Source organism: Gallinula chloropus, assembly GCF_964237585.1.
Source record: "Gallinula chloropus genome assembly, chromosome: 20".
Taxonomy (NCBI): Eukaryota; Metazoa; Chordata; class Aves; order Gruiformes; family Rallidae; genus Gallinula; species Gallinula chloropus.
In genome coordinates, this window is record NC_140105.1 from 2,826,139 (window position 1) to 2,852,422 (window position 26,284).

The 26,284-nt window shown below is 51.6% G+C and overlaps 1 protein-coding gene across 1 annotated transcript in view; it reads right to left on the reverse strand.

Annotated features, from left to right (window-relative positions):
- Positions 1 to 16,057, reverse strand: part of SEPTIN9 (septin 9) — a gene marked incomplete at both ends in the record, with an annotated part of 129,449 nt that extends 113,392 nt beyond the window's left edge. The window contains one exon of the mRNA XM_084273343.1: positions 16,036 to 16,057. Within this exon, the coding sequence (XP_084129469.1) occupies positions 16,036 to 16,057 (22 nt within the window). The remainder of the gene's footprint in view (positions 1 to 16,035) is intronic.
- Between the last annotated feature and the right edge of the window lie 10,227 nt (positions 16,058 to 26,284).

The window sequence follows — 26,284 nt, forward strand, 5'->3', positions numbered from 1 at the left end:
CAAAGGGCTGCCGACGACAAAGGGCAGAGGTTAAGGGTCCTCCTGAGCCAGGGTGACCCACCAGGATGACCTATGGGGATGACCCACCAGGATGCTTGGCAGAGCCTTGCCAGCATCTGCAGCTAACAGGACTCCCAGCACAGACCTGGCCATCAGACTTCCCAGCCTTCATGAGCAGCTCCATGTTTCCAGCTCAGGGAGACAAGGGGCAGCCTTTGATTTGGAGATCAGCATCTGATACCAAAGCAAAGGGTAAAACACAACCAGGGATTTCACTTAGACACAAACACGTGTGTCCAGTCTCGGTCCAGACTCGTGACAAAGTGTTCACTTCCTCCAGCTGGTATGAGAGATGCTCCACTGCAGGCATGTAACACCAGGGTGAAGGAATCAAGGACAGGCAAGGCAGTGGCCAAGGGACCCCAGTCACTAAACCCCATTCCCTTCAAGCCAGGAACTGAGAAAAATAGTGTAAAGATTTACAAACTGTCTGGCCACTTGACTGAGAACAGGTAATCTTGGAAAAGCACGATGCTCAGATGATGAGCACTTATCTCTCTGCACCCAGCACCCCCACAGACCCACCCTGGGCCACAAACACTACCTGGAGCCCTCTCACCTGAGCATCCCTTGTGAAGCCACAGCCACAACATGCACACTTTGCCATCGTGTTCATACAGTGATGAGTCTGGATCGCTTTGGTAGGAGCCCTGTTGATCCTCTGATACTACACAGAACTGCCCCAAAGTCTGAAAGCCCAAGATCCAAGCTGCAGTTTGGAAACCAGATCCCTGGGCACCCCTACACAATGAATCTGATCTTGGAATCACAGCACTCACAGCCTCATATTTATCTTAACCCCAACTCCAGTAACACCTCAGTTTTCTGCTCATTCAAGGCCAGCTTGCTCTGGGAAGATGCTGAGCTGGGTGTCTAGGCAGAACTAGCTTGGCTGTGGGGCCAAAGCCATCTGCAGACAGAGGAGTCAGGAGCCACTCAGCTGCCATCATGGTGCTACCCCAACTCATTGCACATCACTTTCCTACCTCCACATGTCTTTTCTCTGCTTGTACAACAAGGTGTCAAACACTTTCCCTGCTTATAGGAGCAGGAGGGATATTTTCTTTAATTGCTTTACACATTAGCTGTAAAGAATGAGTCAGGCACTATCTATAAATGACTGAGATAATGTCTGCTGTCCTTAGACATCAGGGAAGAATCACAGAATGATCTGGATTGGAAGGGACCTCAAAGACCAGGTTACCCAAAGCCTCATCCAACTTGGCCTTCAACACTTCCAGGGATGGGGCTTCCTGTGCCAGGGCCTCCCCACACTCAGAGTGAAGAGCTTGTTCCTAATGTCTAACTTAACCCTCATTCTTTCAGCTTGGAGCCATCACCCCATGTCCTGAGGCATTACGTAGCTCCACAGAAGAAGGGAAGTCACAATTTGCAACTACCACGAAGCCCTGGACCCATACAATTGAGGGTTTTCTCCTACCAAGTCTGCCCCAGAAGTAGCCAAGGCAACCCAGTTTCATAAGCTAGTAACATTCTTTGAATGTTTGTCCTTGTATCTTACAATTATATTTAATAGTGGCTGCAGCAGGGAAACTGCAATAGAAGGGAACTTCAGCCAACTTTTAGGACCTATTTGAGTGCCTAATGTTGGAGATCAGCTTACACTAGAGCTAGCAAAAGTGCCTTTACAAACTGCAGTTAACTTCACCTCTATCTTGAGAGGGCTTAAATACATCTGAAAAAGATCGATGCTGCATTTGCAGTTCTCTCCTCCAAGCCAGACACCCACAGAAGGACCAACCACAGTCCCACAAGCAGCCTAAGCCTTTATCTGTGTGGACTCAGCAATCCACATTGAGATTCAATGTCCTGTGAGCTGCTCTTCTCCCCCCAGTCCCTCTCATATGAAGCATTTAGAGGCAGTTAAGTGAGGTCCAGGTTCCCAGGAGTACCCATTGCCCATGCTGAGCCCCAGAACATGTCTGCTGCATCCTGCTCCTGCACACCAGAGGAGAGAGGCACCCAGTGCAGCAGCACTAAATTAATTTCAAAACAAGAGGCAGAATCAACACATAAATAACTTATTTTCTTATCCTTTCAAATCTTTGGAAGGGACAAAATCATCCTAGATCCAACACCTACCTTTCTGCCAAGCCACGCTCCCCAACAGCCAGATCTACATCAGGGCTGCAGGAGAACTAAGAATAGGTTCTTTTAAATAAACCCCAGCTGTAGGAAGCACCTCTGCTTGATACTACTCCATGATTACACACTCTTCTCCCCAGGTACTAAGCAGACCCAGTGCAACTCATCCCTCTCATGGGCTTCTGCAGCTGCCAGCAAGGGAAAGGCAAAGCACCTGGCACCACCACACAGCTCAGCCCTGGCAAGCAGCAGAGTGAAATCACTCCTGGCACAGGTGGAAACCCTTTCAAAGCACAGAGCACTGCCTGCAGCCTCTGAGGAAGCTTTTCTCTCTCAAAAGAGGGCTCACAGAAGGAGACACAAAGCCGACTCTGTAGGTCGCACTGAAAGGCAGCATTGTACGTGGAACATGGCACGCTCGGGGCAACGGGGCCGGGCAGTGGAGGTTCAGGTCCATCCCAGAACCCATCCCATGAGTCCCTCACCCCAAAGATACAAACCCCCAGAATGAAAGGAGCAATTGCTGCTGTTTCTGTAATACACAGGTGTACACACAGAGAGGAGGTGAGCTGTGTGCTGGGGTGGGGGGATGCTCCCCTGGAAGCTCAGCCTGCAGCTGCTGAGCAACCCAAACCTCTGTGCATGGACCTCAGCTCTGCCAAGCCCTTGCTGTGTGCCATGCAGCTGTGTGAGAGGGTTCCCAGCACAGTGACATGTACTGACTTGTCCCCATGAGCGAACTGCCACAGTGAACACAGGGGCTGCTGCCAGCCAAACCTGAAAGGTTTTCCTCTCTCCAGAGACTCAGGTTGCTGCCCATGACCCCTGCACCACTGTGATGAGGCAAGGGGACCTTTCATGAAGGGCATCCTCCACAGTCAGAGGACTCTAGGGGACCTGTGACACTGCTATGACCCTCCACCCCAAACCTGCTTCCTGAGGGATTGCCCTGGGATCAAGGGAGGGTGCTCCAAGGGACGTCCCAATTCCAGCCTTATCTCCAGAGGTTGAGATCATGAGCAGAAAACATTTCTGTGCTGTCTCAGGAAGGTTCCTGCCAGCACCTTTCTTCCTCTCCACACAAGCACCTCTCTGTGAGCAGCTCTGGAGCCAGAGATGAAAGCTCACCAGTACACACTAACATATTCACCAGTCCTGACATCAGATCCAACATGTGCCTGTCCTCAGCATGACCCAGCTGTGTCCTGAGCAGGCTGGGGAAGCAGCCCCAGCATCACAGCGATGCTCTCACTTCTTCCAAACACTGCCCACACACCAAGCAGCTGCTTGCTGCAGACTGGTGGCCATGGGCTTGAGCATCTGCAAAGGAAGGACGCCCACTATTTTGGAGACCTCTGGTTGTTATCCTAAGGCCTGGGTTTGACTCTGCTCTGCCACTGATACCCATGGGCCTTGTGGCAGTGCCTACCTGGGCATCTGCACATCAAACATCCTTAGGAGGCAGGCAATGCAGCTGAGAGCCTCCTCCATCCCAAAAGCATGAGGTGGGAGGCTGGGTGATCCATCAGTCAGCCCCTGGCTGGAGAGATGCCGCAGGGACCAGCTCGGATTCAGGGAGCTGCTTTTAGACGGCTCCACTTAGGCAAAATTCAATTCCACCTTGGGTTTGTTTTTTCCAGGCCTCTGTACTACAGAATATTAGCTCCCTGAGTTTGGAGATCAATGTCTGACTCACACAGGGATAGGAAGCACTTTGCTTATCTGCAGAGCCATTAGAGAAAGGAGCAGGAGTCGGGGCCTCTGATGATACCCCAACCTGGCTGCACAGATGAACAAAGCAGCTCATTTCCCTGCAGATTGGTTTCCTCAGCAATTAAGTGGACATAAGTGTGTATCTCTCTTTCAGGAGAACCTCACTTGAGAAGATTTGGGGTCTCAGCAGAGGAGGGGATGGTGTTTCACAGGGTGTGTGCCCCAGAGGAGATCCCCTGCACAGTACCTGGGGTGGGGGTGGGGTGAGGAACCACCCCATCCTGCTCCAGGGGGAACCAGCACCACTCCCCCTGAAGTTCCCTCTTCATAAACAAGCTCTGACCTCCAGGCTCCTGGGCATCTGTCACCATCAGTTTATTCCATAAGAAATTGAAATTAAAAAAAAAACAGCCAACCCTGCTGCAGAAACAGTGTTTAATCTCCCAAAGATTATGATTACATGATTTGAAGAGCAGAGGAGGCTGTTAAGCCCCTGAAGCAGAGGTCCCTACTTGGCTTATAGTCACATTTTGCCCATACTCTACAAGCAACAGGGCTTGGATGCTCCCAGGATGCTCTGAGGGACTACACTAAGGCAATTTTTAATCCCAAGCCTCACCTCCCAGCTGTTTTGACCTAAGGATACATCACTCATCAACCATCAGAAATGGGAAACAGAGATGTTACAAAAAGATTAAGACAATCCCAAGTGGGGGTGAAACGCCAGTATGTTAGAGAATATTATAATTTCAACTAATCCTGATACACTGGGAATGGACAACACACAAACAAAAAACCCTGATAGGACACAACATGATTCGGCAAGGAGCAGCACAAAGGTCAGGTCCACACACTGGACTCCCTCAGTCAGCAGCTGCAGGAGGATGCTACCCAAGATTCAGACCCTACATGGGCTGAACTGCCAGATTTTATCATCACCAAGGGCAGAAAGAGCTTCAGGTGCCAAGTACTCCAGGGAGGTGCTCACAGGAAGGTGGGATGGAGCTGCCTGCAAACTGTGGTGTGGAAGGCGGCTGTCAGGGTGCTGTGAACACAACGCCTGGCAGCACCCAGGCACAGGCCCAGAAATCCCCTTGTAGAAAGTGGGAATTAGAGCCATTTGCTTTGCAAACCTTGAGCTGTGCTCTGGATCCTCAATGTGAGCAGCTCTGCCTCCAGAGTTTGCTTGGCCTCAACAAGCTTGGCTGTTTGGGGTCCTACCCTGCCCTAAGGTATCCTGTGTGAGAAGGCAGGACAGATCACAGGATCACAGAACTGTAGGGTTTGGAAGAGACCTCCAGAGATCATCAGGTCCCACCCCCTGCCAAAGCAGGGTCCCTAGGACAGGTCACAGGTTGGTGTCCAGATGGGGCTTAAATATCTCCAGAGAAGGAGACTCCACACCCCCCTGGGCAGCCTGTCTCAGGGCTCTGTCACCCTTATCATGAAGTTCTTCCATATATTGGTGGGGAACTCCCTGTGCTCCAACTTGAGCCCATCGCCCCTCGTCCTGTCCCCACAGACACTGAGAAGAGCCTGGCCATGTCCCCCTGTGTCCCACACTTCAGGTATTTATAAACATTGATCAGTCACACAGATAGAGCCAGAAGACCCGACCACGCATGGCCAGCCTTGCAGCTAGCAGGCTGCTCCCATCAGATCCACGTGCCTCACTGCTTCCCAGCTTGCCCAGTCCCTGCAGCCCTCCAGGCACTGAGTGAGCGGCAGAGCCTTGTGGAAACACCCTGGGACCACTCAAAGGGCTAACAGGAGGTCCTCCAGCCTGTGTTAATAAGCCTTGATTTTGCCTTGAAACTCAGAGCACCTTGGAACCGGACAAGGTGCCACACACCAGCTGCTCCAGCTCCACGGCACCGCCAGGTATTTGCTGAGAAAGGCAAACAAACCCACCCTGGCAAGCCCCGTGCTCTCCCGGAAATTCAAACAAGGTCATCTCCAGGTGGAAAGCAGGAGGGCAAGGAGCAATCCCAGGGAAAGCAGCCCTGGCAGCCCACAGTCAGTGGAGAGGCGGCTGTGAGGTCGGAGAAAAGCCCCAGCTCGCAGGCAGGGTATGGGAGCAGCCTGCTCCCCACATGCAGACACAGTTTATTGCCATACTGAGCACAAGGTGGGGGGCTTTGACACCATGTCTCCTCTTCTGACCCGCTGTTCTCCATCCAGTGACACCTCCTGCAGCCAACCATGCAGATTTAAGGAGAACATGCAGCTTCTGGTCCTGAGTGCTCCTGACCTAAGAGCCCAACATGAATAGTCCTTGTCATTGCTGCTGTCCAGCAAGAAGAGTTAAAACCCCTCATGTACTAAGGGCAGCATGGTTCCCACACTCAGGGGCCTGGGCTCTGACTGGCAAATTCAGAGCAAGCCCTGTGCCCTCTGCCTGTGCTGTGATTATACACAGGAAGCTCTGATCATGAGGCTACAAGCTGCTGATGGCTCCTGTGCTCTTCAGGGGCAAGGTGAGTCCCTATGCAGGTGTCCTGCCCCACTGCCAAGTGTTCACCGACTGGAAACCATCAACACAAAATCTCTACATGAGTCATGAGCACTCACACTACCTCACCAGACCATAACCACCTTTTTTAAAAAGAAATGCAATTGTAATGTAATTCACAGGCTACTTGTCTAGCCTCACCTTCTCAGAGGCTATCACAGCTCTCTTCCAGCCATCCCTTCCAGTATCTCCCAGTAAAACTTCTGGCTATTCTGATTCAGCCTAACACAGAACTCTCTGAAGAAATTATTTCCTATCTTAATGTTTTCTCTTGCAGCCTTACACGATTCGATGCTTTCCACTCTGCCTCCCCAAAAGCTGACCAGCTTTGGCCCAGATAATTTGTTACCTGGTTCACCAGCTGTCCCCATCTTCCCCACCTTCAGCGTATGTTGGGAAAGCTGCAAAAACGCTCAAAACACCAATAAATCCCCCAGGGCAAAGACCAACACGCCCTGGCTCAGACTTTGCTCCTGTGGCTGAGGAGGAAGCTGCTCAGATCATCAGCGAAGCCACTTCCTTCCTGGCATCTCTGCTCCCTCCCCGAGCCCAGCAGCACTGCAGCCTGTGCCCGGTGCTGGGTCTGCATCCTCCTCCTCCTCTCCTGCCTTTCCACTTACTTGTCCACATTCCTCTACTGGTGTTCCCCCACAGCTGGTGTGTGTGCTCTGTCAGCAGAGCTCCTGGGTTTCCATCCACTGACCAACCCTGGCACTTCTCACCCCCCTATGTCTCCCTGCAGCAGTCTGTCCATCACTTGGAGGGGCTTTGGGCACAGTAACATCTTCATCAGATAGGAATGAGGCCACTGCTGATTTTTACACAGGTGTATGGTCCAGCGATGCTCTGAGCTCACCAGGGGCTGTGTCACTATGCTCTGGACAAACCTTCCAGCTCCTTGCTTCCCAGTGTCCAGAGCCACTGACTCTTCTGTGTTGCAACCTCTGCTGACAGCAGCCCACAGACTGTCCCCCAGGAACAGGAGCAGCCTATAAAAGAGTTTAATGCAGATACCTGCAACAATAACCAGGTGGTACATAGACACAGGAGGCTTTTCTGGCTTACATCCACTCTCAGGGACTCCCATACTTATATTCACAGCCCAAAGGACATAAAAGGCTTAGTAAGATCTGAACATTCATCCAGACACATATTATGAAGCAGATTTTCACTATTCCCTCTCCACCACAGCTCAAGCACTCTAGGCCCTCACTTGTTCCCACGATGATCTTAAACTCAGCAAAGCCAAACACACAAAAAACCCCAAGGCCACAGACATCCTCCTGCCCCTCTCCCTACCACATATGCTGTCTGAAAAGCCTGACATCTATTTTAAAACGTCAATGCCTGATCCTTATTTCCTAGAGAGGAAGGACCATGCACACAGAGCAGAGCAGCTTGCCACCAAAGCAGGTTTGAAACCTCCACAGATGGATCAAACTCACAAGGGCTGAGCTCATCCATCCCAACGTTAACTCATCGCTCTCAACATTAACTGCAGGAATCAGCTGTCAGGTTATTACACAGCACTGTTGGGAGGTTTATCTGACAAAAAAAACCCCTCCAGGAAATAAATCACTGCCTTGGACTGCAGCTGCCAAGCAGGATGGGAGAGACCACCCAAGCCATGACATCCCCCGACAGCCTGCAGCACTGACAGCCTTTCCGTGGGACTCAGCCAACTGAAGCATCTCACTTGTCAGAGCAGCAATTTGGGAAAGCGTTTACAGATGCAGATGTAGCTGAATGACAATTAACGTGGAAGGGCAATTAGCTCCAGCAATGTTAGTCCTTCAGGCTGCGTATGGCTGAGCCTCTCAGTAAATACCCAACAGCTCTGAGAGTTGTAATACCTCTTTTAGCAGGTATGTTAAAGGAAGAAATCCCATGGGAGGATGTGGTGGGTTTGGTACAGCTTGGGCACAGCTCAAAGTCCCATTGCTCAGTGTTATGCCCAATTAGATAAAACATGCTCTCAAACATGCAAAGGCAGGACACCAAAGGGGAAAAAACCCCTTCACAGGGCAGGCAGGGCTGCAAGAGCACACAAAGGTCTGAATGTAAGGATTTCCTGGTGTGCCTAGCAATTGACCTCAGATAAAAGCAATACAGTGCACATAACTCCTTTTACAACCAAGACATTGAAAATCAGTGAGGTCAGAAACACACCAAAACCAAACCAGAGACCAAGGAGGAGGAGGAGGAGGACAGCTTTGCAGGATTGGACTGGCAACAACATCAACGTACAGTGCTTCAAAGCAAATTCTAAGTGGGTGATGAATTCTGTTTCATCCTCGTTCCTACTGATTAAAAGCAATATATATATACACACACACTGCTTTATATATACATATACATTGCTTTTAGGAAAAAATCTAAAATATCAAAAAAATAAATAAATATTAAATATTTAAAATATATTAAAAACTATATACATTGCTTTTAATTAAAAAAAAAATTAACCAAAAACCCCATGAGATGGAAGATGGCAGCCACAACATGCCAGGGACCAACCCCCTGGTCACACAGCCAGGCAGGCTGGGTGACACTGGGTCTCCTGCAGCCCCGAGCTGTACCTACCCCACAGGCAAACCAAAGCCTCCTTAACTCACAGCTTTTCAGCAACCTTAAACACACTGAACAAACCCCTGCCACCACCCATGGTCTATCACGAGCAAGTCCTTTGTCCTGACTTGCAACACACCAAGGTCTGTTATTCTTCTCAGCAACTTCTATTCCTACGTGTCCAGGCACTTCCAGCTCAGGCACTGAGTCACTCCCAGCAGCTCCCAGTGCTCGCCCAGGGCACCTCGTCCTCGTTTCCTTTGTTTATTCTGTCCATTATATAAAGCTACAGGCAATCCCCACTTCCCTCTGTAACAACAAAACCAAAGCAAACTTGCACCCAGGGGATGGGATCAGGACTCCAACCTGCTCCCCAAGGACATGCCCTCGGAGCTTCCCCTGCGCTGTGCAGCCGGCAAAAGGACATGACTCCCAAGGAGCCGAGCATCTGGGAGCCTCTGTGTCCCCAGTAGCTGCTCTGGGTTCAGTCTTGGGGGGCCTCGGGGTGAGCTCTCCCCAGAGGGAGCTGGTTCCTCTGCAGATTGTCCTCTGGCAAGTCCTTTCTCCCTCCTGGGAACCAAAGCCAGAGCTCTGTTATTCCCTCAGTCCCTGGAATAGCCATACTCCCACACCATGAAATCACGGACTTTCTTGAGCCTTACTGTGACCTTTTCCATTTCCATTTTGCCTTCAGCTGGTTCCTCCCCCTACACTCCTTCTCTAAACAAATCTGAGCTGCACAACGTGCTTCCTGCAAATAATACTCATCTGGCACAGACAAAGGGGGGGGAAAAAAAAAGGAGAAAAAACCCTTTTGCTGCTAGTTGTAGCTTGTAATCATCCCTCCAGTTTAACTTCCATCTGCTCAACCTGGCAGCCTCAAAGTCAGCACAGCACTTGAGGGAAACAGGGGATGGTTACGCTCTCTGGGCATTGGATTCAAACCTGCCCTCACTGAAATGGAGGGTTCAGGTCATGGATGGAACTTGCTATGGTGCAAGGATCAGCGCTCATTCTCCTGCAAGAGCTTCACAGTGGCACCACTGGACAGAACTTTTCCCTGAGTGTCCTCGTGGTGCCATCCCATGCAGATGCCAGCTGCTGCTACAGAGGAGTCTGAACCCCACTGTGCCCTGCGAGAGGCCAGCCTGTGCACAGCCATGGAAGCTGCCTTACAAGCACAAAGCTGGCATTCCCTTTAGGGCTCCAGCAGTGGTGCCCCATCCTGCAGCAGCTGCCAGAGACACCTCAGCAAGCCCACGCCATTGCCTGAACAATGAGATTGACAGAAGGAAACAGCTTCCCAGGCTGCAGTGATGCCCCCTCCCCCAAACATAATGCCTTTCAAGGGCTGTCCAAGTCACCCCTGTCACTGGTACGTCACTGCGGGCCAGTGTGGGAACAGGCTGACTCACCAGGATGATGCTGCCTGTGCTGCCGTGCACAGCGCGTGATTTCCACAGGGAATGAGGGCTGCAGGAGCACAGCTGCTCTTCCTCAGGACACCAGGGTCATCAGGAAGGGAAACTGCCCAGCATGTAGTTAAAAAACACTGGCGTGGCCAGTTAGCATCACCCCTGGACAGGTGATCCCACCCCTGTGTGGCATCAGGAGCTCACAAAAACCAAGCAGTCAGACAGGTTGAACCCTCACAAATCACTGCAGCACAAAGTTTTCTGCAGACTTTGCCCTGGATTTGGATCCCACTGTATGGTGCAAAACCCATGACATCTCTTGTCCAGGAGGGGATGGATTGCCCTCACACAAAAATCCCAGATTTCCCTGGGTTGGGAGGGATTTCCCCACTCACAGGGAGCAGCAAGTTTCTCCCTGCCCCAACATCTCCCCCTGCCACCCAGCACCACCTCTCCTTGCTCTCCCCAAGTGGGCATGGGAAGATGACCCATGTTTTGGGGAAGCCAATAACCGCCCTATTGGGCCCCCCATAGCTCTGTTATTTTCTGCATGTGGTTGTGTGTTGCAGTTTCTCCACAGGCTGGAGTCTCTTGTTCTGCATACTATTTCCTAACAGATGTCAGGATGTTTTGCTACCTGAAGCAAAGCTCTACCGCTGCCTGCACATGCCAGCCAAACCTGGCAAGGGTGAAGCTCCCAACCAAACCCACGGTGCTGATCCTGCCACCCCAGCACAGCACAGCCTGGCCTCTACAATAGAGGTTTTTTACATAACAAGATCACATCAATCATCATGAGGCATCGGAAACGTGTGGTGGCAGAGCACATTGACCTTCACGGCAATATATTCTGTCAGCATGCAAATAAAATACAACAATCATGCGTTTTTGATTGGACATCTCCTGGTTCCACCTCAGTTTTTACAGCAAGGCAGCAGGGAGGAAGCTTGCCAGCTGCCTGCAGCAACTCCCAACAGCTGCAAAGCTGCAGAAACAGGCAGCTGAGAACAGCGTGCTGGAGGATCGGGGCCCTTTCACCCATCACAGCCCCCCAGCCATTTGTAGTGCTCTGGGAAAACCACAGGCTTTGCTACCATCAGAGAGGGCAGGCCAGTTAGAAATGCAATTACCTAATGCATAGGGGTTTTTAACTGCAAAAGCAACCAAAGAACTGTTAAAGGTTTTGAGCTGTTGAGCACACTGTGCTGACCTGGGCGATGCTGCCTCACAGCCGCAGTGCTGGCTGCGGAGCGCGGCCTGCAACGCTGCCCTGCGACGCTGCCCTGCTCACGAGGCCTTTGCCTCAGCCACCCATCCTATGCCATTGCTGAGAAACAAGAGGCGTGGGGAGGAAGGACATAGAATCACCTGGGCTGGAAGAACCCTTCAGATCATCGAGGTCAAACACAGCCTAACCCTGCCCAGCCCACATCTAGATCATGTCCTAAAGCACTTCATCCACACGCCTTCTGAACCCCTCCAGGGATGGTGACCCCACCACCTCCCTGGGCAGCCTGTGCCAACCCCTGACAACCCTTTCAGTACGGAAATTCTTCCTGATCTCCAACCTAAATCTCCCTGGTGCAATTTCAAGCCATTTCCTCTTGTCCTATTGCTTGTCATCAAGAGAAGAGACCGACCCCAACATCTCTGCAACCACCTTGCAGGCAGTTGTAGAGAGCCATGAGGTCTGTCCTCAGCCTCCTTTTCTCAAGACCAAAAAGCCCCCAGCTCCCTCAGCTGCTCCTCACAGGACTTGTGCTCCAGACCCTTCACCAGCTTCATCACCCTCCTCTGGATGTGCTCCAGCATCTCAACATCCTTCCTGTAGTGAGGGGCCCAAAACTGGACACAGCACTCAAGGTGCAGCCTCACCAGAGCTAATCCAGTGAAGAGTATACCCATCTATTCCACGGGTGGACGATGCTGTGGGAGACAGTGTTGAAAGCTTTACTGAAGTCCAGGTAGACAACATCTACAGCCTTTCCCTCATCCACTGTGTAGGTCACCTTGTCACAGAAGATGAGGTTGGTCAAGCACCATCTGACTTTCATAAACCCGTGCTGACTGGCCCTGATTGCCTGGTTGTCCTGCATGCGTCAAAACATGCTCATTTTCAGCCTGCAGCCCTGCAGGTCTCAGGGCAGTGTGACCCATTCCCTCTGGGCAGCTCTGAACTGTCCTGGCACTCAAAGAACAATCCAGGGGCATCAGCCAGCAGGAATATCAACGGCCACATCTAGTCACACACACAGCAAAGGGGAAGTGACTCAGGCAGGGCTGGAGCAGCGGTCAGCATGATGTGAAGGATCAAGTGGTAAAAGGAATAAATTAAGGGTGTTGGGGAAGAAAACCCACATGCATGAATGTGAGCAGGCTCTGTGGCTGCGGATCCCTGGTTGGGAAGCGCGAGTGCAGGGCATGGGCTGGTTGGAGATGTGGTTGTTAAACAGTGAGCAAGTGCCTGCCATGCAGGAACAGGTCTCCTTGGTGCTGTCATTTGTCTAGTGAACTAAATTTAAAAAATAAATTTAAAAAAAAAGCATATCAGCCTGAAAAATTCTGCTCATTTTTCCATGGCTCAAACACAATGCCAGGGGACGAGTCCTCTTTGGGAGAGAACTACAGGGCTCTGCAAACACCAGGTCAATCTCTGTCCCACCCAGGAACCTTTACAACAGCAGTGAGGGCATCACCCTGGGCCGTGCTAGCGCAGTATCAGCCTCACTAACTTCAGTCTCAGTTTCTGCAAGCACCTTAGTAGACGGGTTGCAGCCCACATACCGAGGCACCTCTTGACACGCAGCGCTCACCCAGCCACAAACCATGACGCTTGTTTTAGGGGGGGCCCAAGCCTACCCACTGCTGCTTCACTGCACCTTGACGACCTCCACGTGCTGCCAGGCAAGCACTCGCTGCGGTGCACGTCCCTGCGCTGTGACAGCTGCACGCTGCCGCACTCACCCACCCCCCCAGAGACATCACTTGCTTTTCTTCTCCACTGCTGCATGAATGGGGAGCCCCTTGGCAGGGCGCAAAGCTGGCTCACCCCAAACCCAACACCCATAACTGCTGCTACCACGGGTGCTTGGGATCCACAGGATGCCAAGGGAATCCAATGGGGCTGTGGCAGGGAGGGGGATCCTGGGACATGACAAACCAACCCAGAGGACAGAGCTCTTTCCGCAGAGCTCCCTGAGGTAGGTGATGCCAACAACCCCAATATCACGTGTATTATGTGGACAGTGCTTTATAGAGAATCATTTTTGCCCTACCATGACTTGCAAAAAGTTGTTCCCAAATCCTGATGCGAGGATCCGATCACAGTTCTCTGTTACTCCTGCATTCATTCCTACAGCCATAGCTCACATCTGAGGAGTCACTTCTCCCTGCATGCCTCAGCAATCAGGAGTGCAGGGTTTGGGTAAGCCCGGGTCACACCTAACCACTAGGCATGATTGTGGAGGTTCTGTCATTAGGTACAATCCTCCTCTCAGCAGGCACCAACTCCTTGCACAAATCCAAAACTGCAAACAGTTCTTGGCCAAAACAATTTGCACCATCCCTTAAAATACCTATAAAACCCTCATGTCATTCATCACAAATCCTGCCTATTGCTTCTTTGGCAATGCAGTTGTGCTTGAGTAATGGAAAATGAGAACCAAAAATACTTTAAAATAATAGTATTCCAGGACAAGTAAAACATCTCAGAAAAAAAAAACCCCAAACAACTCTCCTTGCCTTAAGCATCTGAAATAATAGACATCCCTAAAGCAAACATAAGAGAGCTGGCTGCAATAGCAGTTATTGCTCATTTTTAACTTGCTGTGTAAAGTCCCCTTTTCACCCTCTCCCTCTCCTCCTGCCAGGGAGTTCCAGGAAGAACAGCACTACCGGGCTGAGCCGTACGCGCCCGCGGCTACGGCACAAAGGTCTGAGTCTCGCTCTGCTCGTAAGAGGCAAAGCATCCAAAGGCAAACTCCTACTCGGCCGCACCTACGTGGCATGTGCTCAAAAGTCATCGTGGATGGGTAATGATTGCCCCTGAAGTACTTTAGAAAAGGTAAACCTGGCTGGGGGTGGGGAGCAGCCTGCTACCAGCATTGCAGGAGGAGCTACCAGCATTGCGGCTGGAGCTTCAACCCAGCGAGATCAAGTTGAGATCCCCCAGGTTCAGCGGGACCTGACCTGCAGATCACATCCATACACTGGAGAGGATCAAACAAGACCAGTGAGGGATGCTCCCTAACCTCAAGAAGTGTTTGAAGACGCTGACTGTTTCCTTTCACCATCAGGGTTGGGGGTTTTTTTGGAGATCCTCAGCCAGGAGCTGTGTTTCCAGCCTTCAGCTACGTGCTGGGGAAGAACAGTCTTTGCAGCTGGGAAGTCACGTTGTCACCCCACCAGTTTCTGTGGCAGTAGAAAGCTCAGAGGCCTCGCAGCACTCTGTCTCACATATCAAAGCAGTAACCCAGATTGCCAGTGAAATTCCCCAAAGCAAGTCACCAGTGGCTCTCCAATTTGTTAAAAAAAGCGGATTTATAGGACGTGGAAGGCTGGCTCTGCCCACACAGAGGTGGCAGCTCCCCTAACGCAGCCTCCCAGCGTGCTGGGTGATTCGGCAAGTGCCTTTTGCTCACTTTAACCCACCACAACGTGCTCATAACCGTCCTTAGGCTTTCTCAGGTTCCCAGCATATGAACCTTAATAAAACCTCCCCGGCAGCTCATTTAGCAACACTAATGAGAGAAGAGAAATGTGCAAGAGAGAAGCATTACTCATTAATTTAACAATAAACAGGCAGCAGTATCCCACAGGGAATTTTCTGAGTGAAGACAAACCCTCGGCTCCTGTGGCTTGTGAGCTCATGGCACGGCCAAGTGACTCGCAGCCGCCACTAACACCCCCGTGGTGTGGTCAGACGCGTGACTCAGGACCTGAGGAGGAGGAGGAGGCCAGCTCGATGACACCGTGTCCCCCACATCAGCAGGGCAGAACTGGGCTTACAGAGCATGGGGTCACGGGCCGGCCCCTGAAGCTGAGCAGGAATCAGCTGCAGAGCAAAGTCCTGCACTTGGAAGAGCTGCCAGAGGCACCTGAGCTTTACAGGGGGGAGCAATGCACCCTTTGAGGTGATGTGTCTGCTCTGGGGTGCACTGGCCAAGCCTTCGGAGTGCTGTCCAGACTTCACAGGGGGCTCAGAGAAACTGTACCAGGAGCTGCAGAGCAGAGCCCAGGAAAGCTGGGACGGGGAGCTGGGAGATGCCCACAGCCCGGGGGGATCCCAGCTCTTCCCCCCGTGATGTGGAAGCCCCTCCACCCCAAAGGGCGTCAGCGTCCCACCCAGCACCACAGCCCCGGTGTAACGCCCAGCCGCCCTCTGCCCCGCAGCTCTGCCGGTGCTGGCACAGGTACCTCCCCAACAACCACCTCCGCGCCGCCGAGTTTCGCCCGGAGCGAGCCCTGTCCCTGCGGTCACTTCGCCTTCGCCGCTCACCGCCGGGGCTCCCCGCACGCAGCGCGACGGGCGCGGGGACCCCGCCGGAGGCAGCCGCGCTGCGGGGCCGGCCGCTCCTTCCTGGGGGGACCTGCTCCCTGCCCCGGGTCGGGCCGCGCAGGGAGGAGGCGAAGGCGGGAGCGGGGAAGAGGCGTCCGCCCGCTCACCTGAGTACGAGGATTTCTTCATGCCGCCGCTTCGAGTCGCGACATAGGGCGGAGGCGCTGGCGCGAGCGGGCCCGTGGGTGCCGCGCGGCGGGCGCGAGCCTTTTGTGGGCGCGGGCGGGGCCGGGGAGGGGACGCGCGCGTTGTTCCCCCCCCCCCCCCCCTTTCCCCGCAGCCACACGCGGGGGGCCGCGGCCGAGGCGCATCGTGCGCGGGGCTCCCGGGCGGCTCCGCCGGCACCGGCGGGGGGTCAGGGGAGTGTGGGGGGGGAAAGGGCTGCCGGGGGCACCTCCCGCCGGCCCCCGCACGGAAACCAGCGCGGGGGGAGCCAGGGAAGCGTGTGGAGGGGGGGAGCGGAACCTCACGGCTCCAGCCCGGCGCACCCCAGGGCTTTGATTGAGCTGCCGGAGCGGCTCAGGGCAGCCCGGGCGCTCCCCGTTCGGCGCTGCCGGCCCCGCACCGAACACCTCTTTCCTCTCCGAACCCCCCCGCCCTGGCCGGCCCCGGGTTGCCATCCCTATAGCTCTCCGCGCCGCGAGGGGAGCAGGCGGCTCCTCAGCGGGCCCTCGCGAACCCCAGCTTGGGATTCGCGAGCCCGTGATGAGCTGGAGGCATTAGTAAGGGCCAGGCAGAGGGAGCAGGTCGCTCTGACCGAAGGCACGGCCAAGCGCAGGAGCTGAGCTGCTGGAGGAAGGACGGGAAGATTTCCACAGCCAGCCGGGCTGCGGCACCCGGCAGGGGTGCAGAGCACAAGTCACATCCACATGAGAAGCTTCTGCTCCCTCAAAGGCATCATTTCAGCAGGAAAAGGTTTCTGTTTGATTTTGTGGTCTTTGACTTCCTCACAGTAGGAGAAAACCCGTTCTGCCCCCAGCCCTAACCCTGGCATCACACGGGGATGGGGGAAGAGAGCAGATGATGCAGACCCATCGCTACTTGTTACCATTTCTCAGCCACACATTATTGCCTCTAACATGAAAACAGGATTGTCTGACCCTCTCACAGGCACTCAACACACAACTTGAAGAACTAGCTGAAGTTGCTGGGATATCTGGGGCTAAGCAGCCAGGCTTTGCCCTGGAAGAGCTCAGGAGCACTCCCACACTCCCAGGCTCATCGCAGCACCAAGTCCACCCACTGCTGCACAGCTGTGCTGCATTGCTGGTTCCAGCAGGGACATGTTAGCAAGAGACTCCCTCAGCAAGAAAACTTTTGAACCACCAAAGGTTTGTTGCTCAAGTCAACACGTAATCTAAGCCCATAGCAACAATGTGTTACTCTTTCTATGGGTGCTTTTGAAATCATTACTCACAATTTACCGAGCAGAAGCAACAGCACCATGAGTTGCCCCACCTCATACACCACATAAGGGCAAAGGTAGGAGCAGGACCCACTCCTGAACCCCCTGATCCACTCTTGCCTGCATCTCTCTGATGGGCACAATTACTTTTAACACTCAATACTCAAGGGGATACACTTTCTAGAAGGTCAGAAGACAACTTTCTGTTCTTGCACCTGGGCACATGTGCCTCATTACATGTGTTATTACATGTGCTCATATGTGCAGTTACAGGTCCAGTCCCACATGTGTGCCTGGCTGTGTGTGCAATGTCTGCCTGCACCTTTGCAGGGCTGCTGGTGAGCAGCATTTTTGGAGCTGTGGCTGGGGTACAACCATCTGATCAGCTTGACTGCACAAATACAAACAGCAAATTGTGGAGCAGGCTTTCCACTGCAGGGCCAAACAAACATGATGAGACAGAAAATGGCTGAAGGGATTTTTTCTGAAATACTGTCTGACAAAGAATCCTTTTCTTTGCCTGCCCAGCCTCAGAATTACCAAGAGAATCAGTCACTTGGCTCAGAAGAGCAGGTTAATGTTTAATACAATGCAGAGCCCACAGGCTTCGAATAGGTAAGGCATTTAGAGCTTGCCTTTTTTTTTTTTTCCTTCTTCTCTTTCCTCTTTCATAAGATTAGTGAGAGAATTTATTGTTCCTGAAAGTGAGGGATTCAGCCTGCTGGCTCAGCCCAGCCGCAGCACAGGCAGGCACCGTGTGAGCCTCATGCACCCAGCCCTGCCAAACCAGCTTGGATCTGACCTGCGCCAGCCTGGGACATCCCCTCTGCCAAGTGCATCCCACCCTCCAGCAGCACAGTGTGAGCAGAGGTGTGGAGCTGGGCTCTTTTCAGAGAGGCCGTGTCAGCCACCCTTGTTTTCATCCCTGCCCAACTCCATGCAGGAGGCAGTGGTGATGTTTGACAGCTGAGCATGGGAAGGCTCCCAAACCCTGCACCCACCGAGGCTGCAGGTGCTGCACGTCCTGCAGCAGCTGTGAGCCAGGCCCAGCTGTGATGCCCTCAGCAGCAGCTGGCTCCTCACAGCTCAGCCTGCACGGCATGTGTTACAGCTTCAGGGCAGGCGTGAGTAGTGTTCTCTGCTAGTGGTACGTGCTGCCTCTTCCCCAGCAGCATCCTCCAGGCAAGTACATCCCCCAGCACGTGGGGGTCCTGCACGGAGATAAAGAGTCTCCCAAACTAAACACAACTCAGTGACCAGACAACCAAGAGAGATGAGTACCACCAGCTGCATACAGCAGGCTGAGGCAGGGAGCTGGAGGCCCAGGAAAGGATGAAGGTGAGGGAGAGACTGCGGGAGGCAGCAGGATCAAGTAATGCATGCTGCAGAGAGGAGGGAAGCAGAGAAATATGTGAAGGATGAGCCTCCAGAGAAAGAAACCCCTACAGTCTCCTGGACTAGCACAAAGGTAGACACAAGATACCCTGTGCTGTGTAATTGCATCTCTCCAGCTGACTCATTCAACCTCTCAGACCATGTTTCTCATCTTGCAAAAGGGGAGGAAGGCTGAGTTTTCCCAGGGAGAAGCATGGGGAGGCTGTGAGTAACTCAGTGTTGCCCTGGGGCTTAAAGGCATTGCCTGGTAGGCAAAAGTTGCTGTTATGGCAGAGAGTGGAGCCCCCTGGGCGACCAGCAGCAAGGATAAGCAGGAATTAATGCTGCAAAGTCCTGTCAGCAAGCAGCAGGGCTGGCCCAAGCCTCCTCTTTGGGGAACAGTATCTCTGACTGATTTAGAGGTGGAAATGCAGGTGCCAGGACTATAAACCACCCACATCTCCCTCTCCAGCTCTGTTTGGTTTACATACGATCCTGCAAGCTCCTGACCAATTGCTCTTTCACTTCTGCGAGGCTGGAGAGAGGATGCAAAGTTTTCCACCCTGCTCTGCACCAGCATCCCACCCTGCCCAGCACAGAGGCGGCTGCAGAGGCAGGCACAGGGTGAGCAGTGGCACTGCAGCCTAGGACAGCTCCTGAATTCAAGGGAAAGGAAACAAGAGGGGACGGAGGAGACACAGAGGAGACCTTTTGGCTAAGAAAGGGCTTCCTGCATTGCTCAGCGCCTGCAGTCAGGATGGCTTTTGATGCTGCGGTGTGTGCAGCGCGGCCTGACTCACCCCACGTACTTTGGTAGGCCCAGCAGGTCAGGTGCACAAAGCCAACAGGAAGGGCTCGGTGGTTCAGACAGGCCGCTGAACCCAAGTGCAGGAGCTCTGGGCGGGCGGGCTGCTGGCAGCCCAGCTCAAGGCAAAGTTCAGTCCCTGCTCTGCTCTCTTTGCACCGCGCAGTCCCTGCTGTTGGGGCCCAGGACAGCAAGATGCTTGTGAGGAGAGACAAGAGCAGATCAACCAGTGCCAGACACTCGCAGAATCTGCCCCCCTTTCTGCCACCTTCTAGAGGATATTAAAATCTTGTGGCACCTCTGATGGGTCTCCCTTTCATGAAGCCCTAATGGAGTGGTCTCACACTGGATGTGCCACAGTTAATCCTTAAAATGCCCTGGTTAAGTTCATCATTATCCTTATTTAGTTAAGAAAATGAAATGAAAACACAGGCTGAATGGCTCTGTAAAAGGGTTGCCCAAGCTGAGGTTAAAACTCAGGGCTATCTTAACTTGTTACTACCTCACTTCACAGCTGCAGGAAGGTTGGGTCTGCCAAGCTTTGGAGGAGTCAGTCTCATAACAAACATACCTGCCCAGAGCTTGGAGAGGGAGATCAAAATCAGTTTGGTGATTCAAGTTTCTGATAGATTTCCTGGAAAATACAGGCTTTGCAGAGCACAGCACGCAGAGGTCTGGAGGACTCACAAGCAGTGACCTGGAACTGCTTCCCCCAGCACTCAGGGATAATTCAGCAGAATTCACATCCAGGGAGACCCCAAGCCCTGATGCTGTTGGTAGGCTCATATAGAGCCTGGAACTGCTCCCATTTAGCCTCCTGGCTCTCAAGCTTGCAATAAGGGGTAGGTTTGTTCAGTGCATTTGGGGTGCCTAGTTATTAATGAGCAACAAGACGAGTGAATCTGAGATGAAGCAGTCAGATGTGCATGAGAGGAGCTCGGCTCCACATGGATCGAGACTCTTAGGTTATGGCTGAGGTATCCTGGGTTTGGTGGATAACTCACCAAACCCAGGAAGTCTAAACACAAAGAACAGCAGTGACAGCCTTCAACAAGGACACAGCTGAAGTCTGCCACACTCCAGTTCTGAGCCACCTTCTTGCCAGTGGCCAGGATTTAGTGCAGCTCTCCCCTACCCTGCTGCAGAGTAGGACACAGATGTTCAGCCTCTCAGCACCAATTCACAACACTGGGATACAGGAGGCAAGGCAGCTGTGTTGATCTAAAGCCTCAGACATTAGCCCTCTGCTTTTACCAGGGACTGATTCACTTGGCCAGGACACAGCACAGCCAGACTCTTGCTGTGGTCTTAAGTGCATACAGTTAAAAAGTAAATAATTTAGTGGTGTGTTTCCCAACTCCTTTCCCCATGACTCCATCTGACAACAAAGCACCAGAGACCCACAGCATTACAGTGTCGACATCGATGGTCTGATGGTGATGCTGTTCTCTTCTTTGGGCTGGTGGTTATGGTGAGGAAGCAAATAATGAAGCAATTACTCATATCAAATCAGCAGGTTTTGTTCTTTTCTCCTGCCTTAATTACGAGGAACCAGGAAGAATGTCCAATTACTCAAGGCAGAATTTCATTACCAAGGAAGATAACATCTGCTCAACCACAAGGTACATCAAATGGCCATTTTCACAGAACAGCCTCTCCCATGGTTGAGAAGGGAACGCTGCAGCATGGGATTAAAGCTGAAGTGTGTATTAACAGACAAAACAACCCAAAGGCAGTAGTCAATGCCCGTTCAACAGAACGAAAATCCCTGAATGTGAAGGAAGCCTGACTGAAAGTTCATATGCTTCTCCACTTTGAATAGCCCCAGTCCCTGAAAACAAAACTCTTCAAAGGTGCTTCGTGAGCTGACCCCCATGAACACCCCACCCCCCCTTAAGAATCATTGTAAAATCCCTCAGCTGCTTCCAGAAATGCCACCTGAGCACTTCTGAAACTTGTTTTTGTTCTTCAAACTCTCAACCCCCTCAAAGTTTAATCCATTTGTCACAAATATACAACCCTTTTATGGATTTACAGCTCTTGAGCCACTGTAGGAGTGAAGCAACAGCCATAGCTTTGCATCAGTCATGTCCCTCCACAGTGGTACAGGAGAGGTCTGGGTCTCACTTGCCACCAGGTGAGAATATCTGAGCATCATGCATACCCCAGCTTGACCAAGGGCAGGCCTGGGGTGATCAGGTACCTTTTCACAAGTGCAATTTGGAGAAACGAACCTACAATCTTGGGAGGGAGAAGAGGAGGCAGTGCTGGAGCTCTCAAAAACAGGCTTACTGGTCCTGCCGCACTGGGGGGAAGCACAGAAAGTGTGAGGCTGAACTGCTGCAGGGGAAAGGGACCTCACAGCCCTTCCAACCCCTCCTCAGCAGCAGCAACCAACCAACCTGGCCACAGACTTGAGCACGTGCCAAGCAAACAGCCAGGCATGATTGTTCTGCTGCTGTGTAACTGCTTGTGTTGAGGAGACATCCACGGGGAATTAGGGAGCAGTACACCCCTGCTCAGAGCCATGCTCAACTGCCTGCCTGCCATGATTTCTAAATCCATCCCTGAATGCAACTCCCAGTCCTGCCAGCATGATTCAGAGCCTGTTCTTAAATGCATGAACTTACATGTTTGCTCCCTGTATTCACAAGCATGCAAGAGGTGCAAGGTGCCCCCTTCCCCTGACAGCTCCATGGAAAGGCAGGCCCAGATGCAGAGGGGGAAGAACTGGACTGGAGCCATGGGGCCTGCTAGAACTGGAAAAGGGGAGCAAGGAACTGGAGAAATAAAAAAGAGAATCCACAACGATAAAAGAACCCACAGAAAATGTGGATAAAGGAAAACCACAGAAGGATCAACAAGAGTCTGCCTATAATCACTACCAAAGCAATTACAGAATTAGAGAAGATTTATAACAGACTGAAGAGCTGGATACTTGGCACGTGAAATGGAAAAGCTGTAAGGAGGGAATTCTGTATGCTGGCACGGGGCTCAAGAGCTGTGAGTGATGCAGCCTCAGCAGTTCTGTCCTATACAGAGCAAACTGAGCAGCACTTGGGATGGCTGCTCTTGTACCTCGCAGCTTCCAGCTATAATTTGGTCCAGCCATCGATTCCAAGTTTTAAAAACCAAAACAAACACAATTTATTTATGCAGAATGTTGAAAAAAATATGAGTGATTAATAAGAGCCACTGTTTCTCTTTATCCTGTAACACAGCACAGCTTCTAGCCAGCACTGGCAGCTCTTCAGGGAGGAAATTACTCTTATCCAACTCTACAGGTGGGGAAACTAAGGCACAAAAGGGTTACAGAAAGCAGCTGGTTTAATCCAGACCTAGAGTTATAGCCCTAGTTGTATATTATCCATACAACTCTCAGTTTTCCTGGTAACTGATGCAGGTTTATCTGTGACACACCATCTCATGGCGTTAGCAGTCCCATACATCTCTGCCTTGCTCACCAAGAATATAATTCCATGGTTATTTTCCCCTTTTCTTACACTGGCACAGCTTTGTTTCTCCTTGTTCTTTATCTTCCATCTATATCACTTACTCCAGAATTTAAATGGGTAATTCTGCCATCAACTATAACTACTAAAATACCTGCACAAGACTTTGAGCAGTGGACAGACCCGCCCCAAACCCAATATACTCATGTCTACCCAACTCATACATAAACAAGCCCTAAGATTTCCAAGGTAGTTGTGTACAAATACCTTTGAAAAGCTGCAGAAAGGCTCAGGGGATTCCCTCATTGACAGCAAAAGGAGCAAACCTAGCAGGCAGGGGAGCTGCCACAGGCAGCGAGGGGCTTGAAAAGGTAAAAATCAGCTCCATCCAAAGCTCAGCAGTGCCAGCAAGGAAGCAGCCAGGGCTGCTTCACACCCAGCTCAAGGCTGATCAATCAAAATGAATCATCACTTGGGAGAGACAAGCACAGAGGTAATTTAAACACTGAAACAAGCCTGCTGCAGTTCAGCAGGTAACAGCACGACTGGGCCAACAGACCCACCTCAGCGAGGGACTGAGCTGGGCTTGGGAGGGCGGGCAGAGGAGTGGGGATCCCAGCCAGGGTTAGCAGGAAGCTAACCAGCTTCTCTGCATCTCCACAATGGACAGACCTGGTCTCATTTCTAGGGAAGCACCTTAGAGCCTAAAGATATATTTGCACCATACATGTCTCTGGAAAATATAAAGCTTCATAACCACTGGTCATTGTTTAGCTGAGGCACTTTGCAGGTGATTGAGTAAACATGGCTACACCATGCAAGGCTGCCTGACTTATTGGGGAAGGGGCAAAGATGGCATTAAGGGCAGCTAAGAAAGTAGAGCTGGGGACTGATTCCCACTCTGCAAACCAGAAGGAAGTGCAAAATTGTATTGGGAAGCTACTGCTCGAGAACAGCAAAGGACTCGGGTCTCACTGCAGCCCAGACCTCGTCCCTGCTAAAACAAGCCAGGCAGCATCAGAGAGGGCTGAATGCTGACAGCATTTTAGTGGGGGTTTGGGCTTTAAGAAGTCAGCTAGGGCTCTAGCTAGAGCATGAATGGTTTCCTAACAGAAATGATTTCAGAGTCTGGAGCGGTTTCAGGAGGAGCTTGCTGAGCTGGCCGGTGCCAGGAACTATGTGAATGTAGCAGCAAGGAATGCTTTCTCCCTCCTCACCCCCCGCGCCTCTCTGCTGCTCCCGAGATGAGGCTGCGCTGAACAGAGCAGGAAAAAGTCAGTTGTCATCCAGAAACCCCAGGGGGGATCTGGCCTCCACTTCCACACGGGCTGCAAAGGGGAACGAAGAGTAGCCGGAGAAACGGTCACCTGCCGACAGGGTCACTTCACCCCTGGCCAAAGGAAAACAGCCCCGCTCCAAGGAGAAGGAAAACCCAGGGACTATGAAAGGGATATTGTATAAGCCCTAACGCAAAAGCCTTCCTGCTGTTGTTACATTTTAATAACTCATATTTCCGAGAGGAGCGGGGCCTGCGAACAATGGTACCAGCCAGACCCCGCCGAGGCTCCTCATTCATCGCTCGCCCAGCAAGCTCCCAGCCTGGCCCAGGGCCCCACTCTCCTCCCGGGCTCTGCAGCTGCTGCCGTCCTGCAATTGTTTCCCTGATGGATTAATTTTCACGCAGGTTTTTGTAGCTGCTTTGCCCTCTCGTGGTGGCCCATAGATCAGATGGATGCACCAACAGTCCCTGCTAGACCCTGCGGTCACCCTCCTCAACGGGGTAAGAGCTTTAACCTACTTAACTCTGCAGCCATATTGCACGCTGCTCCTTGTCCAGTGAAGTCATTCTGTGCATATAAGCCAACTACAAATGCTACTTTTCTTGCTTTTGCTTTTCTTTCCTCAGTAAGAGAAAAAAACAGAGAGGAGCTAGAGATGCATTCACTCGGGAATGGCCTTTTGCCATCGCTGCTGTATTCTGAGGAAGTGGGAAGGATTGAGCTGAACTGCTGGGAGATTTTGGCTTCTCAATTTACGAGTAGCAAAAAAATAATTTAAAAAGTATTAGGTAAATCATTCTTTCCAAAACATTCATCATCTGATCTCACCAGAACATCTCTACAGCCAGCTGTTGAAATAAGCACCACAAGTCTTACTGGTGCTGGTCGGTCTTTGTGACCACATGAGCTTTCCCAAGGAGTCAAACCTATTGTTGTTCAGTCTGACCAAAAACATAAGCTTTTGTGCAACTTTTTTAGCAGTCACCAGATGGAGTTATTCCTGATAATATTTCTATAGGCATTTAAATCATGAAGATACATGGGGAAGTCAGCTAGCAGTGTGGTGCTTGTCTTACAGAGGCTGAACATAAATCAGTCTGATCACTGCCCACAAATCTCTGAACAGAGTAATCCAGGCAGCTACTTTCAAGCTACACACAAGCAAAAGAATGGTAGAAACATGTTGCTTATGCCGTTAAAGCCCAAGCATCTTTAAAAAAATCATTATTAGCAGCATATGAGCAGTGCCTCAGTAGCTCACTGCTCAGAAACAAGTATCAGAGGTCACTAACACCCATGTCCTTTCAGCAACACAGTCGTGACCATCTTGGTTTTCAAGCAGTAAGTTCATCTTGCTGCTGAACTGTGCCTATTTCATTGATGCTTCAACTTATCTAACCACAAAAGCAGCTTGACCAGTGACAAATTACACTGTTTATACAGCTGATGTTTCTCGAAGAGCATCCCTCTTCCAAGAAACCACAAGCACTTGCAAACCTGTCCTTGTACAGAGAGGAAGAAAGCCAACACCGGAGTGGCGCATGCGGCTGCCAGTTATAATTGAAATCATTTTAATAATTCATGCCTCATTACCTTGCCACATGGCAGTTCAAAGACCATCTCCTAATCCTTTAACCCTTTTCTCCTGTGTCCTTTGGTTTGGGTTTTAGTTTAATCAGTGAAGAAACAAAATGGGGAACGCTCATCAGCGCTTGCCCGTGGGAGCAAGACCCAAGGGGGGGCCTGGTGAGTCTAAGATCTTAATTCCCTTCCTCCTGCCCTCCTAGTTTTCCTGATTGGATCCATCACTGTCAGCTGAAACAGCAAAGAAAGTAGTAAAGCCTCTATTATATCCCCCAAACCGTGGGCTGAGGCTGGAATTGCCTTACAGTGCATATAGGTACTGCACTCAGGGCAAGGGGAACTCTTGGTTAGCAGCTTCCTACAGCCAGTTAAGAACTGCTGGAAGCTGCAGGTTTCACATCAAGTGTCTTTTGTCCTAGGAGAGCTCTTGTCCTCTGGGTACTCAGGGCACAGCCA